This window comes from Atractosteus spatula, chromosome 5 (assembly GCF_055471065.1).
Source record: "Atractosteus spatula isolate fAtrSpa1 chromosome 5, fAtrSpa1.hap1, whole genome shotgun sequence".
Lineage (NCBI taxonomy): Eukaryota > Metazoa > Chordata > Actinopteri > Semionotiformes > Lepisosteidae > Atractosteus > Atractosteus spatula.
In genome coordinates this window covers 62939503-62961958 of record NC_142710.1, presented here as the reverse complement: position 1 = coordinate 62961958, position 22456 = coordinate 62939503, and the positions used below count along the sequence as shown (strand labels likewise).

At 38.6% G+C, this 22456-nt stretch overlaps 1 protein-coding gene across 3 annotated transcripts; it reads left to right on the top strand.

Annotated features, from left to right (window-relative positions):
* The first annotated feature begins 785 nt into the window (after positions 1-785).
* On the top strand, positions 786-20018 carry ptpdc1a (protein tyrosine phosphatase domain containing 1a). 3 transcript variants are annotated; one of them, XM_088917488.1, is made up of 10 exons: positions 786-1015; positions 11317-11412; positions 13238-13409; positions 13715-13795; positions 14357-14475; positions 15162-15299; positions 15545-16815; positions 18222-18407; positions 18689-18799; positions 19306-20018. In XM_088917488.1, the coding sequence occupies exons 2-10, from the start codon at positions 11325-11327 to the stop codon at positions 19438-19440; spliced, it is 2301 nt and encodes a 766-aa protein (XP_088773614.1). In that variant the 5' UTR covers positions 786-1015; positions 11317-11324; the 3' UTR covers positions 19441-20018. The 3 variants fall into 3 exon arrangements, with proteins under 3 accessions (XP_088773614.1, XP_088773613.1, XP_088773616.1); XM_088917487.1 differs by lacking the exon at positions 786-1015 and adding an exon at positions 8811-8981; XM_088917490.1 differs by lacking the exons at positions 786-1015; positions 11317-11412 and adding an exon at positions 12317-12521 and having other exon boundaries at positions 19306-20012.
* The last annotated feature ends 2438 nt before the right edge of the window (positions 20019-22456 follow it).

Sequence of the window (22456 nt, the reverse complement as noted above, 5' to 3'; positions counted from 1 at the left end):
AATTAATGTAGAAAAATACTGAAATAATGGAGAGTATTCAGCAAATGGGAAACGTAACACTCATTTGGCTATTCGAAGTGTTAAACGCTAGATGGCATCTTTCCTTTTGATAAAAGTGAAAGCTGTAGTACAACTGATTCATGCAATACAAAATCACAGAAAATAATGCTCTAGAAAGAATAATACATTCTAATAATAATAAATACCCCCAAAGCAGAAAACGATAATCAATTCCTCAATAAAGTTGAATAAAAAAAGGTCCTTTAAACAGTTTTTAAGGCAATCACATTTTTGCTATCAAGCACTGTCACGTTTTGGTTACAATGACTATTCATTTCAGCGTCGAAGTTAAAAACTTTAAGTGATGGTGACGCTGACAAGCAAGTCCTCGATTTGCTTAGTGATGGCATATTTAGCAATAATAAAGGTCTGTAAAACTTGTGCCCGACGGCTTCATACATGTAATCTCACATCCCCCCCCCCCAAAAAAAAAAAAAATGGAATGGAAAAATGTGCAAAACAGGGAGCAAAAAAAAACATCTATTAGGTCATGTGCTGCGGTTCCGATGGGACTGATAGATCAGCCGAATTTCTCGCTGATGATGAAGCTCTGACTGGAACCAGCTCCGTGCCGTCCCAGACACTCACGGTCAGCGCAGGCACCTGCCGACGCGGCGCAAGACGCGCAGACGGGGAGGGCTCGGCGGGGCCGCGCATTGTGCCGAGTGCGCGCCTGGAAGTGCGCCTACGGGCGGTCGGCGGTCACATGCTACGGGAGCAGCGAATGGGAGGCGCAGCTCCGAGCTGGCAACATGTCACTGCGTGCGGTTACATGACAATCCAGCCACAACGCTCAACATCCAGTGAAATTGAATCAGTTGGGTGCCCTCAGAGATGGGTTCACGTTAGAGTCGTGTTCTTGTTTTAATTTTTAAAATTTTTTTTTTTTTAGATTTCGGGTCGCTATGGAACAAAAGGATCCGATCCAGGCTTTAGAGATTCAAGGAAAGACGAGGTACTGTAAAATTACTTAACTGTCGTCCTGTGAGAAACACACGAGAGATGGTCGCTACAATGTCTACAGTGGCTTGACAGCATCATTTGTATACCCCCAAACAGTTTAAAAATGCTCTTTTAGAAAGCGTAGACAGGTTATGAAAAGGTAACGGTCGATTTTGTTGACTTAAGATTTTGTAAACGTATGCGTTGCACAGCAGTGTGTTGTTTTAATTGCATTTACAGTAAAGAAAGGGACAGCGGTTCAGGAGTTGTCCTGGATACGGTGTTTATAAATGTAATTTTAACACCCGACGGACTAGTGTGGATTATTACAGGACTGGTGAACTATCTTCAGAAATAATTATTGCATATTCATTTTTTTCTAAGGAAAAAAGAGAGTCCTCTGAATTAAAGTTCTGTTACGTTTCAAAAGTAAATAGGAGAACTAGTCCTTATTGTGGAATTCCAACATTGTATGCATTTGTGTTGTAAGGTTGGTTGCGTTTTATTCTGGTCACGTTATTAGCTATTTTTATATAAATCAGATAAATATTCAGATTGTTATGTAAATAATCACATTATAAATCACAAAGTTAAGCTATGTGCTAACAGGTGTATTTAAACGGCTTCTGTGACCTCCACTGTATTTCCACTGTTTTTGAGGGAACTAATTTCAGAACGTTTCTTCACACATCAAAAGCTTATCCGATTTGCTGTTTGAAAGATCTAATGAGAATTCAGAGGACTATATAAATATATAAAAGCTGTGCACTGTAGAAGATAGGGCAGTTGCAGTGCCTGCTTGATGGGTTGAAAGGAATTCTTTGATGTTTTTAATCTAGGATTTCCCTCTTAATTTATATCAACAACACATCCTTCACTTTTTATTAATACAAGACAAGACAAGACAAGACACTGTGCATCTTTGTGAAGCAAATGTTTGAAATTGAGATCTATAAGATGGTTATTTCCCTTTGAATATGGATGATTGAACAGTGCAATAGAAATGTGTTTCTGAGTCACAGCCTACAAGCCCTAGTGAATGATGCAAACAGAATGCAACACATTTTGTTTTTACCTAAGACTGAATTAAATCTGCTTAACAGTTTTTTTTAAGTTGTATGAATACAAACACAATACATATGTCAACCTGTCACCTAATTGTTTACATGAGACTGTTTATACAGCTGTACTAGCCCATTGAAAGACTTTGGACCTATGGCATCAGATACCTTGCAGTGCTAAATGTGACCTACAGCAGTTTGGCTTAGTGGCTGGTATTTGCTCTCCTGAAAGCTTTGTATGTACAGTGCTCATTACATTATTGATTAGGTCTACATAAAGCAGAATTACCATTCCTTGCCGTCAATATTTATAACTGTGGAAAAATGGGTTTATAGAGAGACTTTCTTAAAGCTATTATTTAAAGTAGTGTATTATTAGGATTATTACTACTACCACTTTCATGCTGCTAAAACCAGAATAGCTGACATTGTTCAATATGGTTCAACTCAAGTGATTGTGCTTGTTGTACACAGGCTTGTGATACCCTGACTCTTAATGTCTTTGTATTGCACTGACACTGTGAGCAACAGCAGATACAGGCACTAATGTCTCTGGGGAGAATCTTATTGTGTGAGACAGTCCGATCCACAGTTCCTTGTTGTGGAGTACTAGCTGTGACCCTCCAGAGGCTCTAATGAGATACCCCACACAAAACCAGAGTCATGTAACATCCGTAGCCCGGCCAGTCAAACAACACCAGCTCTGTTAAGCTTGCGTCCTTGAAAAAGGCACGGTAAACCAAATTCCCTGGACACCCTCACACAGAGCTGGGAACAGGCTGCAATCCCATTAAGCAGAAACGTTACCCTTGTCAACCCAAGTACATTGCTGCCTCCCGTCAGGAGAAGGGTGGCACTGAACTTGAATCTCCTCTTTACAGAATAAGCAGGTGCTCTTTCCGGTCCTTGGCATCTGTTTAGTTTCCTCCTGTATTACAGCCAACAACCTGTTCTCCAAAGCATGTTTTTGTAGTCTGAAACTCATTAGAACTCCAACAACACTGCACAGGATTGTTTTATTCAGTGCCAACACTCACTAATGGGATTACAATAGGATCCCAGGTTCCTAGAGATTTTCTGGTGACAGTCTTGTGTTTGATGGATGCAACACCTCCCTTTTTGATTTGTTTGGACATTAGAAACCAGGTAAACCTCATTAATACCAATCCGCAGCTGTGTAAAACACACACAACAAATGCAGCTGGTGAGCAGCACTGAACTTCAAAACCGTGCAAATATTTTCCCTAAAAATAAAATTGTACTGTGCTTATTGCCTCTGAAAAGCAAAGACTTTTTGGCTATAAGGAGTCTTTTCAGAACTTGACTTTTTGTTTCAGCAGTCCAGATTTAAATAGATTAACCTTGATGTAGCACACACGTGCTCTTTGAGAGGGATCTGTGCATGTGAGTCTTATGAAGCAGAATTCCTTGTAAAATATTGTATCACTTGAATTCATCAACAATCATCCCTTCATTGGCAGTATTGTGCCAGGTGTAACTGGTATAACACATGTCCGTAGCAAAAGACAGTTACCCCCTGTGCTTTTCCATCAGTCTAATTTGCAGTGCTCACGTAGAGTAACATTAGCAGCCTGTAAAATATCTGTACCAACACGAGATCACACTCAACCTGATCACATCTAATCTGAGAAGGCTCTTAAACCTGAGCTCTCATTGAGACAATCAAACAATAGAATCTGCCTTGTTACTTGTTTATATTTTCAGGTTATAAATAATGAAACATTCTTTTGATCATCTCATTGTCTTATCTCATTAGCCTCTCAGCTTGGAGCTGATTTTTTATTCAATAATTTATTAAGAGACTGTTTCCAATTTATTAAGTATTTCAGTGCCAGTGCAATGAAGACTGGTCCATCGTGTCACATTCATGACTTGGTGGGTTAGCATGTTACTGTGAATAGTAGAGCAGCTTAGAAAACAGCTTGGTGCAGCTACAGCTTATTTTTATTTGACAGAGTGAGGAAACATTTTCACCAATCAAATTATTCATATTTCAGTAAAGAAGAGGATCTGTGATTTGTCCAGACGTATTTCCTTTTACTTAAGCAAGATGGATCTTACTCCACATATACCTTTACTATATTTGTTATTTCGGTAAAAATTAGTCCTCCTTAATGTAAACGTATAAGTCCAAGGCTTTGAACAGCTTGGCTTCTCTACTCTGTTACCTCTTCTGGACCTTCTGTGTTGCAGTTCCTATTGATATTTCACAGAGAAATTCAGTCTTGATGGGCTTACGTTTCAAAACTCACAAATCTCCTGGCTTGCCAGTTGCCAATTAGCTTGAAGAGTAGGCCTGTATCCTCAGAGAATACAGTATGTGGTACTGCAGTTTTTAAGGCACCAAGGAATAGGCTAATATTCTCTCTGTAGACCATTCTTTGAATATCAGTAGAACACTTGAGTAGATCAGCATCCAGTACTGTACTCTGCCTGGGTATTTGTTTTTTTAAAATCAAGGGCTCTTAATGTCAGGGTACATTGCTGTTATGAACATGTACAAAAAATAATGTGTTTTTTGGGGGTTGGTTTGTCCTAGGAGCAACAAAGACTAATTGAATGTTTTTGAGAATACACACGGAAAAAGGTTTGAGGTAGGCAGGTATTGGATTGACAGTGTAGCTGTAACCAAACGCAATCTCATGCTGACTTCTATGTGAAATATGTAAGTAGAACATTCTGGATGTCTAGGCCTCAGGTTTCAGATCTCTTCTTTGATGGTTGAACTTTCCTTGTTGTAATGGGATGTAAGGAGACTAATATGTAATTTCTGAAGAACACATCCACATACTGTACTTAGAAATTAAAACCTTTAGCAGCGTGAACAGAAAATGAGTAAAAGCCGTGGGCTTTTATAAACACATATTACCTTGAGCAGTGGGTTTAGAAGAGTGAGGCAGACACAGCAGTCAAGAGCTTGGTCTCATATTGGAATTTGTTTTCCATATAATTTCATATTGTAGCTTTCTGACACAAATACAGCATTTTTTTTTAACTCAACTGCAGCCCACTGTTTTCAGTTCCAAATTAAAAGGTTGCTGCAGACAAAAAGCACGACATCTGCACAAGCAGTTTAACATAAAATTATTTATGTGGCCGATTGCAATATAATCTCCCCCTCACCTACGGTCTGAATGGAAGGTAAATAGGACAGCAAACATGAAATTTCATTTTATAGTCTACATATTTCATTCATGGTGGTGGGCAATGGCAGTGACAATCACATATTAACATTTTATCTCCTTATCTAGTTAATTTGGAAGAGTGGCCTATGCCTTAAACATAAAATGTAGTGGTATAATTTACGTAGATCGTCTGGTTTATTGACACTGGCTTTATTTTTTTAAAGGCCTTCAAAGGTTGTAGCACTACTGTTTCTTGGCAACGTAGTGTTATCCTTAATGGAACATCACAGATGAAATATTTAGTGCTTATTACAATTCTGCTAATTGGCAGGCAGTGTGCTGACATCATTTCTCAAGTCTGGACAAGCCTAAGTGATAATAGCCAATCCTGAGCATAATTAATTTGCCTTGTTTTAAGGGTTATCAAGCCATGCAGATGAGAATGTACAATCTCAGCACTGAGCCCTCTTATGCTGATTTATAATAGTGGAATACTTTCAATTAAACAAACTGGATGACAGACTGACTGCAAATATTCTGTACAGTAAGTAAGTTGTGCTCACATCTGTGATTTTTAGTAACAGTTTTTAACATCTTAAGGCCCTGCTTGAAGCACATACTGTATTCTTGTACACTGTAACATACAACTTAGAACCTATATACAAGCCTGTAGAACAAAAATACAGACAAATGCGATCTGCATTTTCTGTTCCTCAAAGATTACTATGAGTTTTCCTGAGATATCTTATACAGCAATTTATCATCAAAGTGTACGCACGTTTAGAAATGGATCTGATTTCACTTCCATGACTAATGGTCGCACTGCTGTACCAAATTAATGTATATATTTTGCTTGTCATGTGAATACTGCTGCTGAAGTTAGTAAGGATTTTGCCTTAATTTAATAAAAATCAGACAGCAGTTTTAGCAAGGTCTGCTACAGTTCAAGATCGGTTTAAGTCAGTCCAATAATTTTATAAGAACATAAAACCAGTTCCAATTGAGTGGAGCCATTCAGCCTATTCATCTCATTTGGTACTTAAAAGAGCTAATTGATCCTTTCCAGCTGTTTCTTGAAAGAAACCAGGGCATTGTCTTCAAACAGCATAACTGGGTATCTTGTTCCATACTCTTGCAACCCTGTTGGTAAAGAAATGCCCTCTGTTCTCAGTTTGCATTTGTATGTATTTAGACTAGAATACATACTGTATGTTAAATAAATGAATGGTTTGCATCAATTAAACTGGCATGTGTAAATAAACATCTTTATTAGCAGATGATCCTATCTGCCTAGAATTAAGTTCTTATCACGGCACTGAAGCAGACCTCTCTGTACAGGAGAGAGACTCAGCTGTGATGTCATTAGCGGTGTACACCTTCAGTACTGTACACACCAATTATATTATTCTTCATATTTGACTCATTCTTTGAGTCTCAATCAAGGTTTTACACAAGGGTCCCGTGTTCAAAACTCTAAGATACTTAAATCCCCTCAGGAAGCCATAGGGATTTAAGTGTCTAAATCAGGACTTCCCATTCCAAGTCCTCCTGACCCCACTGTCTGCTGGTTTGTTCCAGCTCTTGATTACTTTACCAGATTCCAAATTTAAGTAATAAATGTCATTAGATATTTGGGTTTTCAACCATAGGCATTTTTAAATGTATCTCTTAGGTATTTACAGTATATGTATCGTGAAAGGTTCAGCATTTTAGGAGCAGGAAACTATTAAAAAGGTCCAAACTGTGTCCAGTATTTTTAAAACCCGAACAGATTTATAATAAACAGAAATGACCTAATCTTCCAGGTGCCCGCATATATTCTTCACAAAACCGAAATACAGTACAGTAACTTATTTTAAAATGATTTATAGTCCTGTAATCTACCAAATATAACAGTGCAGAAACGTTCAATGTAATGTCAGATATTACGGTCCAAAATCAAAGAGGGATTTGAATTTCCAAGGATATCAGACACTGCTTAGAAAACAGTTCTGAAATGACTATTTTGAATTTCAAACTTAATTTGATTGTAACCCGTAATTCCAAAACAATATTTGTAAAAAAGGTCATTTTTAAGTTGTAGGTTGCACTTTGACACCTATTCAAAACTCTGCTAAGGCTGGAGGAGTGACGTCTTACTGTGTCAGCTTCCAAAAACTGCAGTCTTTCCCCGAGTGGAGCAGTGCGTCATGTGCATTCAACCTTATTTTCTTCTTGAAGGAGATCTGCTGTGGGCTTTAAGCTGACTTGAGCTATTATGAGGAGAAAGAAAAATTAACACCAAGTTATTCCTCAAGCTCAGGCCTGCCTTACTAACTCTGCGTCCAGCCTATAGGGAAAGGATCATGCCCCACGTCTTGAGCAGTGAAAACACATTCTTCTGGGTAATGAGTCGATGTAATTCTATGTCTGTCTTGTGTACAGTATACAGTATATTCACATTTACCCTGCCCTCCTGCTGGATGTTTGATTTGAAGCACGAAAAAAAATGAAATGCATTTTTTTTAAACTGTCAAGATTAAAGCCATTGGTATTCAGTTTGCTTGTCTGTACTTTGATACAGTACTCAAAACCCAACTTTTTATAATTTTCATTGCACGTTAAATTACTGATGAAATAGCTGCTAATATTTTGCAACTTTTATTGATCTCATGTGAGTCAGTAATAAAGAACATTCTGTACAGATGAAAGTCAAGCCCAAACACCCATTTCCAATAATCTGTCGTGAAGTGATAGATCAATACTGCTTTATAAGCAGCTGGCTTTATGTAAAGATTACACCATCATTTGTTCCTCAGTAGCAGCCTAAGAACCATATTTGGTTTTGTATTACAATGGGAAGTTAAACATTTTCTGTTTTTTTAGAGTGATTGCTGTTTCCATGGCATTACTGATAATATGGAAACATGACATTTATTTAAGACTCATAGTTTTTAACATTCACGCCCTTTTAAAATGATTGTATAGATTTAATTCCATTTATCTAGTATAGTTACAATAGAGGTAGGCTGCAGATGTTACCTCTTAAAAATTACAATGACTATTTCAGCTCATATTAGGCTAATGGTGTGGTCTTATGCACTGCCATGTAGGTAAGTATATTTGGAGGTAAGTATATTTTTCCTTAATATCAGTATGATAGTGTAGATTTAATATTTACCTATACACTGCTTTCACAGGATTTACAGAAGATTTTTAAAGAAGCTTGCTTTTAAAACTGCTTTTTGCTAACTTAGTTATTGAACCAATTAGATTTTGTAGTTATTTGGGTACTAATTGGATTAGTCACTAATCTAGGAGGAGTCAGAAATAGTAATCTACTTTTTTTCCCAGGCCACACGTGTAATGCTTTAAGTGGTATACTTGCTAAGCAGTACAGTCACGTATCCAGACCACTTCCTAGTTTCTTAGACAGGATAACCTTTTTTATTTTGTTTTAATGTGCAAGTAAGAATCCTCATGTCTCACAGTGACCAGAAGATGATCAGCTAAATTAGATGTGAGTTGCTTAAAGAAGTAATAAAACCCATTGATGATGTTTGTTAGAATCTCCAATGCATTTTTACAAGACTTCATCGGGGATAATTTGGAATAAAAGTGGACTAGCAGGAAAACTAGTGGTTGGACTGTGGACTGGGAATACAGTCTGTGGGGGAAAAAACAGGCTTCTGAAGAACATTTTCCTCTCTGTGCGTGGATTGTCTTCTGCGGTTAACATTGTACTCACTGATGATGCCAATGACGATAAGTCACTCCTTTGTTTGGGTCACAGGTAAAGAACATTTTGTCATTTTAAGACTTCAAAGACAATTTAAAAACAAAATGTTTACTCTGGTAGTTGGATGCTGGACAAGTATCTTCTACATGGTGGTTGCAATTCTCTAACAGATCAAGATTTTAAATTGTATTAAGTGTGATGCTTAATAATTACCAGATTCAAGTTTTATTATAATATTTTATGAGTATATTAAGTAATATCGCAATCACATAATGATTCCTTGTGGTGGTCCTTGATGTATTAGGCTGTTTACTTACTAGAAACTTTACATTCATTTTCAGCATATGAACCAACAATCTACTTGCAATACTAATGCTATAATAATATACTGAGGATCAACATTTTACCTTTAAATCAACAGTAAATTTCAAATTCTAAGGGAAAAAATTAAAAGTCATTGCAAGTATACTCCCTATTATATCTAAAATTTATTTTGTGTCACCGATGGGCTTTAGATGATAAAAGATGGCTTCATCTGATTCACTTCATCTAAACATTCAAATTTCAAGAACAAAACTAGAAGCTGTTTGTTTGTGGATGCAGTTTTATTTTTTATTTTTTGTTTGCAAAGAATTTCAAATGATGCCTGAAGAATATGAATTAGCAGATGCAATAGCTAGCTTTTATTTTAAAAAAATATATGCAGTTTGGAAATGTTAACTGTTGTGGGCAGCCAGCATTACACATGCTTGTTTAATCCTTCCACACACACACACTGGTATTTACTAAATCTTCGACCTACTTTGAATTCTGTTTGACCCATATTGTTTCTCATAGACTGCTAGTGACTGGTCTGCCACACTGGAGATTTTCCTTAAACACCTATTTCAGTACTGAACTTTAATTAATAATTAATACACTTCTAATGTCCTTACTGAATGTGTTTTTATGTAATACACTCCTTCATTATTGCTGAACATATGGACCCAAGTGCCACACAGATAGTGTTTGGAAGTTGTACAGCTTTATGAATGAGCTGATCCTTAAATATGCAGAGATGGGCAACAAAGAAAATTCTCAAATTTGGCTTTTTCCTGCAATTTAGTTTAAAGCTCAGGTTTTCAGAGCAGAACTGTTTTGCAGGACATCATCAATATTTCAATCTACTGTATTCTACTGCCAAGACATTACAAAAATATCTCTCAGGTGTTAACATCATTTTTATCATATTTAAGGCATCGCCTGTATGAAGATTGAATCCCACATGGAATTACCATATAAACATGTCATAAGAAACAAACTTTGCAAAAGGAGTGGAGACTCATCTAATTTGGTTAGGTAGTGTCTTGTGAGTTCAGTTACTAGTAGATAATTTTAGTTTATAATAATTGCACCTTACAATGGAAAATTGCCTGAACGTTGTCATATAAGAATATGAGATATTCTATGAGAGTTTGAGGCATAACATTTTGAAATTACAGTATAAAGTCAAATGTGATCTGCTAAACAGCATCTTATCAAGCAGAGCACAATCAAACTGTTTTCCAGGAACTCAAATATTACTCTGAATATCCCTATAGCCTGTTAGGAGTCTGAAGGCACTATATACTGCTTTGCATATTACAAATAACACTAAAATGTGTTAATAAATAGCTAAGGTGTTTTTTATTTTAAAGTGGATTTTACAGATATTTGTTTCAAGCATGAGGTATTGCAAAATACCTGAGATAATTGATCAGTAAAATAAACCTGACTAAGGGGAACACACTGTATTTGAGTTTGAACAGCAATGGTGATATTTTGTGTTTTTTGCTCTTGCATATAATAAGGGAAAGTAAAATCTGTGCGCACTGTGTACACTGTGTGTGTATTTGATCATTTCCATCCTGCCAGTGCTCCTACTGCAGTGTAACTAACACTCAAAGCGTCAGCAATGCGATATTGAGGACAGTCACACACAGGCTTAGTAGGTCTCCATACACTTCATTGAGATACACAGCATTTAAAGGATACACCATCCTCCGCTTCTGCTGTGACATGTATAAACCAAAGGTGTTGGTTAAGGACTGTTGTTTAAAGAATAAGAGTTTTAATATGCTGTTTAACACAGAGGGATAGGGATACCTGATAAATGATTAATGCTAGTATTGTTTACAGGAGGCACACTACTGTACATTATGAATACTGTGATCTAATTGCAGCAGTATTGGTAACATTTCTAACATACAGTGCTAGTCTTAAGCTTATGTGGAGAAGCTCACCGTTTTCCTGTCATATAATCCTTCTTAATGTTGATCGACTGCCATTGATTACAATTGATTTACAAAGGCTATGGCTTTTTACCTGTCTTGTCATTTATCACTCTTCTGATGTTTCTTCACCTTCACAGGAACTGCAATGGCTGCAGGTGTCACCCTGATGAATGACCTGCCTAACTCAATGGCTGAAGTTAAAAGTGCAAATCATTTTCAAGAGATGGAACCAGGTGGGCTTAATGCTAACAAGGTGTAGTAGAGGACTGGAATCTAACAGGTCAAAACACTGAAAAAGAAAGTCACATACAAATTACATGTCCAGCATAAAACTTCCATTGTTGGCCTAACTGCACCTTGTTTAATTCTGCAGGGTTTTTGATTCTGCTGGTTACTTTCTTAACCTAAAACATATCAGAAACATTTGGATTTTAATTTATCTATCAACCATTATTTCCTTGCCAGCTATTATCATAGAGTGCAAGACTGCACTGTTTTTTTTGTAATTGAATCGTTATTAGAAAAATTTGTAAACAATATGCACTGAGCTGAACATTTAGAAATAGAAATTAGCCTCTGTTGTTTTGGTCTTTCTCATGTATGCTGATCATATAACCTTCAGTTATATTACAAGCTTCTTACACACAATGGTTAACTATTACTCTTAGTTTAACTTGAAAAATGCAAGGAAAATTAAATGGATAAGTACAGACATGAATAAAAGCAAAAGAAGATAAAAATTCAAGGGTGAAATTAACAATTATTGTTACCGGAGTGAAAATCAATTATTTTCTAACCGTGCCTAAAAAACGCTGATTTTTAGAGACTAAGAGATTAAGCAGAGAGCATTATAGCAGAAAATCCAAGTAAACTGTCAGATTCACCCAGTAGAGACTTTTTATCCAGCTGTGTAAGTGTGCAGAATTTGACTCAAAACTGCCTCTAACTGATGGCTTAGGAGTTGGTCGTCATGGAAACATTTCAAGCACTGGTGATGAGCTGATAGGTTGTATTGGGCCTTCATAACACTTTTGTACCAACGGGCTATTGTACTTAGATGATTCACTGTGTGCGGAGAGTCATTCTGACTCTCGGTGTCAGTTTGAATACAGACTGTGGAGGAGGAAAGGCGCTGAAATGCAGGGTCCCAGCCGCAGGTCCCTCGCCGTAGATTTTGTGAACAGTTTCTGGAAGAAGCGGAGGCACTCGGCCTCAGATGTCCTCCTCAGAGTTGTTCAGAGGCGACGCAGCTCGGCTGTCGAAATGCTCTCTTCTTCCTCACGTCGGGTTATGTTGGCTGTGAGCATGACCGAGGCACACGCAGACCCGAATGGAAGGAAACGTAAATGCCATGGGATGGGTTTGGTTGTCTTATTTGTAAAAAGGCAGACAACTGTGCTGTGTGTTTTTTCGTGTTGTTTTTTCAATGACTAGCTTTTCTACTGTGTATCGTAAATACACACTGTAAAACTGTAATTCATGGGAAATGAATCCTGAATGTTCTGTTCACTGAGTGTACATGCAAGGTGCATAATGGACGTGATGAGTCATCATCGACATCTTGATTTTGTTCTTTTAAAGCAAGCGTTTCGGTAGAGTTAATGTGTACCACATTGAGCCTTGTGCTCTTAAATGCTGTGCTTGTAAGCTCAAGTGGAGAGCTGTGTCAGTGTGTGGGCTGCAGAGGAACAGGTAAAGGTTAGTTCCACACTGAAAAGTGGAAAGAAATAAAGCTTCCAGGTGTCGAGTCTTCTTCCACACCTGAAGGGAGCTAAATATTTTTCAGCATGGAATTAACCTCTTTTTATTAGTCTATTTCCAAAAACATTCCTATATGAATCTCAGAGGGCACTGCAACTCCTCAGACACTGTGTTGCATCTGTAATCTGTTACTGTAATGTGAGCAAAGGAGATCTGAACATATCTAGGCCTACAGCATGCAGAAAAACATAATACAGTAACTTTAAAAGACTAATGATTCACATATTTAACCATGTAAAATCAGTACAATAAGTGTGCAAAAAAGAATAATGGATTTACCTTTTTCCATTTATTTAGCCAGCACGAGAATCCCAACTGCAAAATATACCAAAGTTGGAGAGACACTGCGACATGTCATCCCAGGTCACATGCAGTGTTCGATGACCTGCGGAGGCCGAGCCTGCAAGTACGAAAACCCATCACGCTGGAGTGACCAGGAACAAGCAATCAAAGGCCTGTATTCCTCATGGTAACCAACATTTCTAATTCTCATGCATTGTCGATACACTACAGCTTTAGAAAGGAGAAATCGTCATGACATACCCAAACATCAATGGGTTATTAAAGTGGAGATTGACTTGGGCGCATGGCATTTTCTGCTGAGAAACATTTGTAGTGCTAGAGGTTTTAATGTTTCCCAACAGGATGGAGTAATGTCATTTTTGTTCTGACGATTATACAGTTAGTAAAGGCATCACAATCACTTCCGAACACAGCTGTTGGTCCACTCTGTGAGTGTGAAAAGTAAATATTGTATTTCACTCATGGTTTCAGGATAACGGACAACTTGCTGGCAATGGCGAGGCCTTCGACAGAAATCATTGAAAAATACAACATTATTGAACAGTTTCAAAGGTACAGCTTTTGATAATTTTAGCAATATATTGAGGCGTTCATTTTATTTCCAGTCCACACTGCATGTGGTCATATTTTCTGCTTTTGTCTATAGTTTGCTATTAAAATAAAATAAAGACAAATAATTAGAGGTATGTGCTCATGAAATTGTCCAGCAGTGATAAATGGAGGAAACAAGTTATCCTATCCACTGTTAAAAATGTTAATTTGGATAAATTGTAAACAAATTAAAGAGTACTCTCATCAAGATGAAGGAGAAATGTTACACAAACGGAAAAGCAGCTCCAAATAAATTCTGCCAACATCTTCAGACCGTCATAGAATATGTCATTTCTATTAAAAATAGATACACTTTACATTGTGGTCCGGCACAGATAAGCGAAGCCTTTAATAAACTAATAAAAGTAAGAAAGTTATGATATAATCTTTAACAGTCTTTCAGAGATATGTGATGTACTGTAGTTGTTATCTGTAACATGGGAAAAGCCTGTACTGGCCTTCCAGCAGTGGTGTAAGTCAGTATTGTAATTACTGTCTTGTTGTGGTCCTTTGCTGATTCAGGTTTGGTGTAAAGACCATAATTAATCTGCAACGCCCTGGAGAACACGCAAGCTGTGGGAATCCAGTAGAGCAAGACAGTGGTTTCACTTACCGGCCAGAGACATTCATGGAAGCTGGAAGTGAGTCACTTTGTCCTCTTGTTTCTAATGTTCACTAGCACAGTCACTAATGGATTTCTGCCTATTCACTGAGGATCGAGCCTAATGATCTACTGCTTGCAAGGTTTTAATTAAAAGCGCACACTAAGCATATTCAATTACATTAAAAAATATTAATATGCTAGATCATATCATATATGTATGATATATGTATGATATAAAAAGATAAAAGGGTATTGTCCTAAAAAAATACCAAGGCTCAGATGGAGATTTGGAAGAGTTTTTGCCTTCTAGATCTACTTAAGTATGTGGTTAAGTATGTAACAGAGCTACTAAAATGTATAGTTCTACCAATCAGATCAATTCCAGAATTTAGTTACAACCAATTCCCTGAATATTCAGCTGATAGCAGAATCAATAGAGCAGTTGAGGAGCTGGCTGTATCAAAATTGTGGAATGGAGCAGAATGGTATGGATGATCATTAACTCTCGTACAGAAGAGAATTAATCCACCAACGAGATTACAACTTCAGCTATCTGTGTTCATTTCACAAATGGTATGGGGCCTTTCAGTGAAACAAGTTAATATACGCTTGCATACCTGCAAAATACAAAGTACTGTAATTAAAATTCTCTTTAGTATTGAAAAACTGTTAAAGCAAATAGTATTTATATTTAAATTAACACATGCATTTTCTTTCTTTTAGTTTATTTCTATAATTTTGGATGGAAAGATTATGGTGTGGCTTCTTTTACCACTATTCTGGACATGGTCAAAGTCATGTCTTTCGCAATCCAAGAAGGGAAAATGGCTATTCACTGTCATGCAGGGCTTGGGAGAACAGGTAAGATTTTTAAATAACTGTGTCAGATGTATAGATCAAAGAGCCTTTCTTTTAGAAAACCAAGACACTTTATTCCAAATAATCAAGCTAAGCTGTCTTAAGTGAGGTCCACATGCATCACCACCAAAAGGTAATTAAGAAACAGCCATATGCGGTAAACTTTAAAAAGAGCACTGCCTGTTGTCATGCTGTCATGCAAAAGCAAATCAGATCTCCTAATCAGATCTGCATTTCTTTTCCTGCAGGTGTTCTGTTAGCCTGTTATTTAGTTTTTACGACAAGAATGAACGCGGACCAAGCAATTCTGTTTGTGCGGGCTAAAAGACCGAATTCAATTCAGACCCGAGGACAGTTATTGTGTGTCAGGGAGTTTGCCCAGTTCCTGATTCCCTTAAGAAACATTTTTGCCTGTGCCGAGCCAAGAGCAAATCCCGTCACCCTGTCCCAGTACTTGACACGCCAGCGTCACCTATTACACGGCTACGAGGCGCGCCAGCTCAAAAACGTGCCAAAAATTATTCAGCTGATCTGCAAGCTACTGCTAGACGTTGCTGAAAACCGCCAGGTCATCGAAGAAGAGATTTTAGAGATTCCCGATCTCTCTGCAGAGATCGAGAAAACGGTCTCTCAGCAGGCAATCCAACAGCTCGACAAAGAATTAATTGGGAAAGGCATCACTGTGGCGTCAAAACGGCTGTCGAAGGGGCCTCCAGAGATGCCCAATGATTCTGTGCTTTGTAGCGAGCACGAATTCAACCCCCTTTGGAAGCACCAGAACAATGAATGCCTCCAGCCACTCTCTTACCTTCGGAAGCGCCTTTGCTACAGCGACTCTGACCTGAGGAGGTTGGGACCCTTCATTAACCAAGGAGGGAGCCCTCTGAACCTGCCTGCCAGCATGACCTTCTTCAGCTCCCTGAGTAAACACTACCTGTCTCAGAACAACCTAGCGCAAGCTTGTGATTCTACCAAGACCCCCTTTGCGCCCTTGCCAAGTTCAGAGAACGGCAGCAGCAAACTAGATCCTTTATTCTGCTCGTCGAGTGTTTGGGACCAGAAAAAGCTCATCAGCTCCGTTGAACGAAAGAAAGGTTCTCCTCTCTACCAAAGGCGAAGGCAACCCAAAGAAGTACAGCGCAGCAGAACCTTCTCGTTGGGATCCAGTGAAAAGAGCAGGCAACAGGAATCCGGTCGGTCACTGGCTGATAGAAACCCATTGGCTTCTGTCCACAGTGTGGAGTTCAATGCAGAAACCCAGCAGAAAGAAGGCAGCGCAGATGGTAAAAATGCCTGTCTCTTCCAGATAAAAGACAGCTCCAAGGCATCAACAGCAGTCTCGGACGCAGTGTTTCAATGTTGGGACGAAGACACAGACAGGTCAGAAGAGATACCGTGCATTACACTGCAGTCTGAGCTGACTCTTGAATCCAGGAGAGTGCTGGTAGCTCAAGCGCTTGCAACTGACATGGACATGGATGGGGAGGAAGACTATAAAGATAAAGTTCTGAACTGGCAGGTACACCAGTTTGTGCTTCTTGAATAATGTAAATGATGCCGTCCTTTCCTAATATGTAATATAACGTTTGCCCCCAAGATTTGAAATTTGCCACTTTGACATACAATATTGTCAAATTGTTTTGAGTAGTTTTAACACTCCCTGGTGCTATTGTGTGGTTTCACAGTACTAGTTCAGACAGCCCGTACTACTCTATCAGACCAAAACAGAGGTCAAGGACATTAGAGTATTTCTCAAAACCTGCTGGAAAATGTGATAAAAAATGATAAATCCCCAATTAAAGCCCCATCAAGAGTAGCTGCAGAGCGAGAGTGTCAATAACTTGTTCTAGAAGTACGAAGCCCAGGAGTACGCTCCACTTTACCCAACCAATTGCCTCTTGATCCTGCTGCTGCTCAGGAGACGTTGCCCCCCAGGTGTAGCAGAGCCTGTGGGGTTTAGAACTGGAGGTGAAACTGTTCCCGCCAGGCTCCCTTAGTGATCTGAAACATGCTGTTGGCAGCAGTATCCTTTAGGAACGTCTGGAGTCAAAGTCTCCACAGCTTTGCGACTTGTATATTCAGGACAGATATGATGCGTTAACTTGCTCATTTTCTGTGTTCAAGGATTATGAATGAGCCAGTAAATTTGAACTCTGGCCTCAGTTTGGCATAGGACATTAAGGTATTTATTGTGCTATTTTGTATGACTACAACATTTTGTATTACCTATATGACTCCAAGAGAATTGGGTTCAGATCCCGGAATCTGGAAAGTTGGAGATGGATGCCGTGATCACCTAGTTTGATAATGCAACCGAACCAGAAAAGCCAATGGAAGGGTTCTTTTCCTTTTGGGAAGGATGAAGGCGCACTAGAATGGGTCGAATTGTTTGTAAAGCATCGCGATTCCAGCTCCATCTCACAAGCCTTCGCTGTCCTGACTCTTCTTATCCTCAATAAGTCTCCTCATGCAGCCTCTGGCAGACTTTGTTTAGAGCAACAGGGGTTAGAAAGTTCGATCCATTACTCTGGGATAAGGATCTGCCCTAGGGGCTGGGTAATAAAGATGATTAGAAATTGCAAGAGCATGTTGTCCTATTTAGGGCAGTTTGATGGAACCAGCAATCCTTTTTGCATAAATTTAATAGTTACAGTTGTTGTAAACCTGCAGTTCTAAAACACTGGTCTTGATGACCTGCCTTACAGTTTTACAGGACTTGTGAATGTGAATGAATGTGAATCCCAGAAGAATAATCCGTAATCCACAGTGATTGAAGCAATACATTGTTGTCAATAATAATACTTTTTTAAAGTCTGGCTCAGAAGAGTATACAGTAGTCACTCTATTTTGCACAACTAAAGCACTGAATAAGGGATTGTATTCTGCAAGACAGTGGTGTGATGTAGGATTGTCTTTGCTTTGCAGAAGGAGCTCAATTCCAAGGAGGGTGCTTGGGAGAGGATATGCACTGAGAGAGACCCCTTTGTACTCTCTGGTCTGATGTGGTCTTGGCTCGAGCAGCTGAAGGAGCCTGTTATAACCAAAGAAGATGTGCAAGCACTGGAAAAGAAAAGTATAGATCCCCATAGTGCTCTCTACTCACTGGACAAGGTCAGAGACATTCACGTTTTTGTCACAGATTACAAGCCCACGTACATAGTTCATACATTGCCAAGATCTTTTTGTATGTATTTAATTGTGATTAAGAACTGACTGGGTGGAAGTGTAAATCCTTGAACTGGAAAGCACAACAAAGACCTAAAGCTATAGAACCGCAGTTTAAATAAGCAAAATACCAAATTGTTCTGTATTTTGACAGAGCTGGATTTTTGCGCCATTTTATTTAACTTCCTTTCCTGACGAATGTACTCTTCTTTTTTTTTCTCGCTTAGGGGCCTCATCAGACCTTGATTTGTATTCTAGACTGTTTAGCACATGTACAGACAATACCAGAGGAAGTGGAACAAGCTTTTCTTCAGCGTACCATAAGAGCTTTTACCAGGGTAGGTTAAGGCAAGGTGGTGATGTGCTTTGTAATTCCCCTTTTTATTCACTGAAATATAATTTAAAAAGCTCCAAATTTTACAAAGAATTTAAATTTATGTGAACTTAGTAAAGAGTTACCGTAGATATACCAAGACAGGCATTATAGGCAATATTATATTAAAGTCAAATGTTAAAATATTTAAAATAACACACGCTTGAATTTTATTTAATTAACCATTCACTGATAATATATACCCGATGTGACATAAAATAAAAGTAGTTTTTATTCAGTGAAAAGGAATGAGCTACAGTTGGGTATAAGGGACACACATTGCCCAATCCTAATGAAGCTTCAGTACAGCACACTAATTATGTGCCCAAGGCTTCCAGAACCGTTTAATTGTTTGTGTTTATCTCCCTTGCGGTCTTTATGTCAAACAGGGGTGTTCTACAGGTGCTCAGCAGGTAATCGCTATACTATAAATTGACTATAGAGCATGACAAGTTCTTTTGTTCTCTGCAGATTGGATTGGATTCGGATGACGGGCCTATGATTTATAATACCATGAGGAAAATCTTAACACCGGTTTTGCACGAGATGAGAAGACAAGCAATGGAAGAGGCAGAGAATGCCTGTTACTGTGTTCATGTTCCTTAAACTTGCACTGGTGGCGATCAGCATGCTGGGCTCCCGCCGGAGGGAGTGCAGAACAGTGCCGAAAGGGGCACAACCTTAAAAAGTGAATAAACCCAGATGCTGAAAATGAGTCCACTGCAGAAACGTTGTCTGCTGCTATTTATCTTTTTGTTGTTGTAGTTTTTAAATGTGGTTCAAAAAGACGCAATGTTCTTCAGCATCAAGATGTGATTGTGTTTGCAACTATTTATTTTGTTTCATATTCAACTCCCCGTACTGCCATAATATTTAAGTGCCACAATGCTATGTTGAGAGGTTATTTTGAATGCACTGTATGTGAATAGCGTGTAAATGTGTCTTTTATCAATTCTGTGAACTTATATTTACAGTACCCAAGTGTACCATCAATGTCGACTGTTCGGTTTCTGCAATTTCTGATTGTTAGAAATTCTGGGGTGTCAAACTTTAGTAAGATTCTGTATTTACAGTGCTTGTTACATTTAGAATTACTTTTGTTAAAAATTAATAAACCATTTGCTACAGCATCTCAGGCAAAGTTGATAATGGTTGTTTTAATAAACTAATTTTAAATGTAGAAAGTTGTAAAGTTTTTTTTTTTCCAGTCATACCTAGGGGTACAGTATGTTGGTGAGACACAGTAACAGATAGTAACAGGTTTTTATTTTAAACTAAAAAGTGATGCAGTACAAGAATCTGCCCTGCAGATCGTGAGAAATTCAGGAGATTTCGAATTGAAAACAGGGCCATTCCACTGCTAGAACAGACAGCAATAGACTATTGGAACTCTGACACTTTCAGAAGTTAAACAGAAAACAGCTGGGTGTGGCTGTTTCTAAAGATCAGTTTCCGATGTGAGAGTCTGAAGACCTGTTGTGACATATATGTCTTGCAGAAGAAAAATGAACACTGCTAAAAATAATTGAAAGTCAAATGCTCTCAGTATTGAACTGGTAGTTATGGACACAATTAACCAATTTCCACACGCCTATTTTGCATTAGAGTATATATATATTATCACTCTGATTCTTCACTTAATTAATGGGTTGATGGGTGATCTGCTATCTCATGGCGACACTAGATAGAAGATAGAAGGTTAATCCTTCTGTCTTCAACCCTTAGCTGTAGTGAATCTTTACAGTTTATTTATGTAAAATAAGGTTTAGATTCTACTGCAAAATGATAAAAAGTCTTCTCTGAGTCCTGTAGTTTAAATGGAAACTTAAATAACAGGCAAGGGTTAAACGCACACTGAAAAGTAGAAGTTGCTACTTGTTTAACTATCTTCATCTTCAGGTGTGGAAGAAGACACAACAGCTCAGCATTTTTTTTTCTTTCTGCTTTTCAGATTGGAATTAACCCTTTGCACGTTTGTAGCCCACATACTGCCACAGGTCTTTACTCCCATTAACTCCCACTCTTTCATCCCATGGCATTTACGTTTCCTTCCATTCGGGTCTGCGTGTGCCTCGGTCATGCTCACAGCCAACATAACCCGACGCGAGGAAGAGGAGAGCATTTCGACAGCCGAGCTGCGTCGCCTCTGAACAACTCTGAGGAGGACATCTGAGGCCGAGTGCCTCCGCTTCTTCCAGAAACTGTTCACAAAATCTACGGCGAGGGACCTGCGGCTGGGACCCTGCATTTCAGCGCCTTTCCTCCCAGACGCTTGATCATGAAATAAGATGAAAAATTGAACGTTAAACTAGGTAGTTCTCTTGCGTTTCATCAACAGCCCTGCTTCAGTGCATGGATGTCTTCAAACTGTTCTGTGCATTGAACTGCCTTGTTCCTAGGTCTTTAACAGACCACATGGTCTGTAAAACCTTGGCATCACGATATAATTTTTTAAAATATTACTACATGATACATGATCTATTTCACCTGTGCACACATGTTCTTCACCTGTTCTTGATGAAAGCTTTTTTTGGCTTACAACTATTTTTTATCCTGGGATATGGTTTCACCACTCAGGTATTCCCCTCCCTTAAAACATTTACTATACCACCAGGGACAGTAATTAGCTGCAAGAGTTGTTTTTCTAAAAAGGGTGTCAACAAACAGTAGTTGCTAGGAAACCACCAAAAAAATCATCATACAGCCACCATGTGTATTCCAACACAACAAAGAGGTTCTGGAACACTTTGGGATGTTCTAGAACTGCTGAGCTGCTCCTTCAATGTCTCCTTTTAGTATTTCAGTACATCAGCTGTTGACAGCAGCTAGCCATGGAAGGTCTCTACAAGGAGCTGTCCTGCCCTGTGTGCCTGGAGCTGTTCAGCCCTCCAGTGCTGGAGTTGCCTTGTTCTCACAACTACTGCAAACAGTGCATCACAAAGACTCTCATCTCTCAGAACTGCACGCACGTCAACGGTCAGTTCTTCTGCCCGATGTGTCGTAAGGTGAGAGGTTTCTTTAAATGTCTTTTGAATGTAGATGAGTGTCAATATGATCACCTGTTGTTTCAACTGTAATTGGGTGCATTGTGGCGTGAAGAAGCACAGAGCCCAGTAAATTGTGGTTCACACCTACTTGGGAACTTACTCATTTACTCACACCTACTTAAAAACATGTTAGTAATTAGTGTTATTACTAACAATGTGTTACTTACTAATATGTTATTACCACTACCTATTAGTTATTGGTGTAACTAAGTACACCAGTTAATTACTAAGTTGACATAAATTATTTTCAATAATGGATCCAGTATTGGACACAATAATACAAAACAAATCCTGATGCTTTGGAAAAAGTTCAAAGAGGAGTAACCAAAGGAGTTTCAAAGAGCATGTACAGGTCTACAGGTAAATATCAAAATTTTTAATCTGAATCAGAATTATGGTAGTGATGCTACAGACTGTTAAACTGGAACCTTTATTGTGCACCTCAGAGCCAGCAGATGTTGTCTGTCTCCATTACCATCACCCATCGATTTTCAGTAACCACTCTCTCTGGAGAGGCACAGGGTACAAGGCAGTACTACACCAGTCTGTCACCACTGGGTCTCCAGTCCATGGCT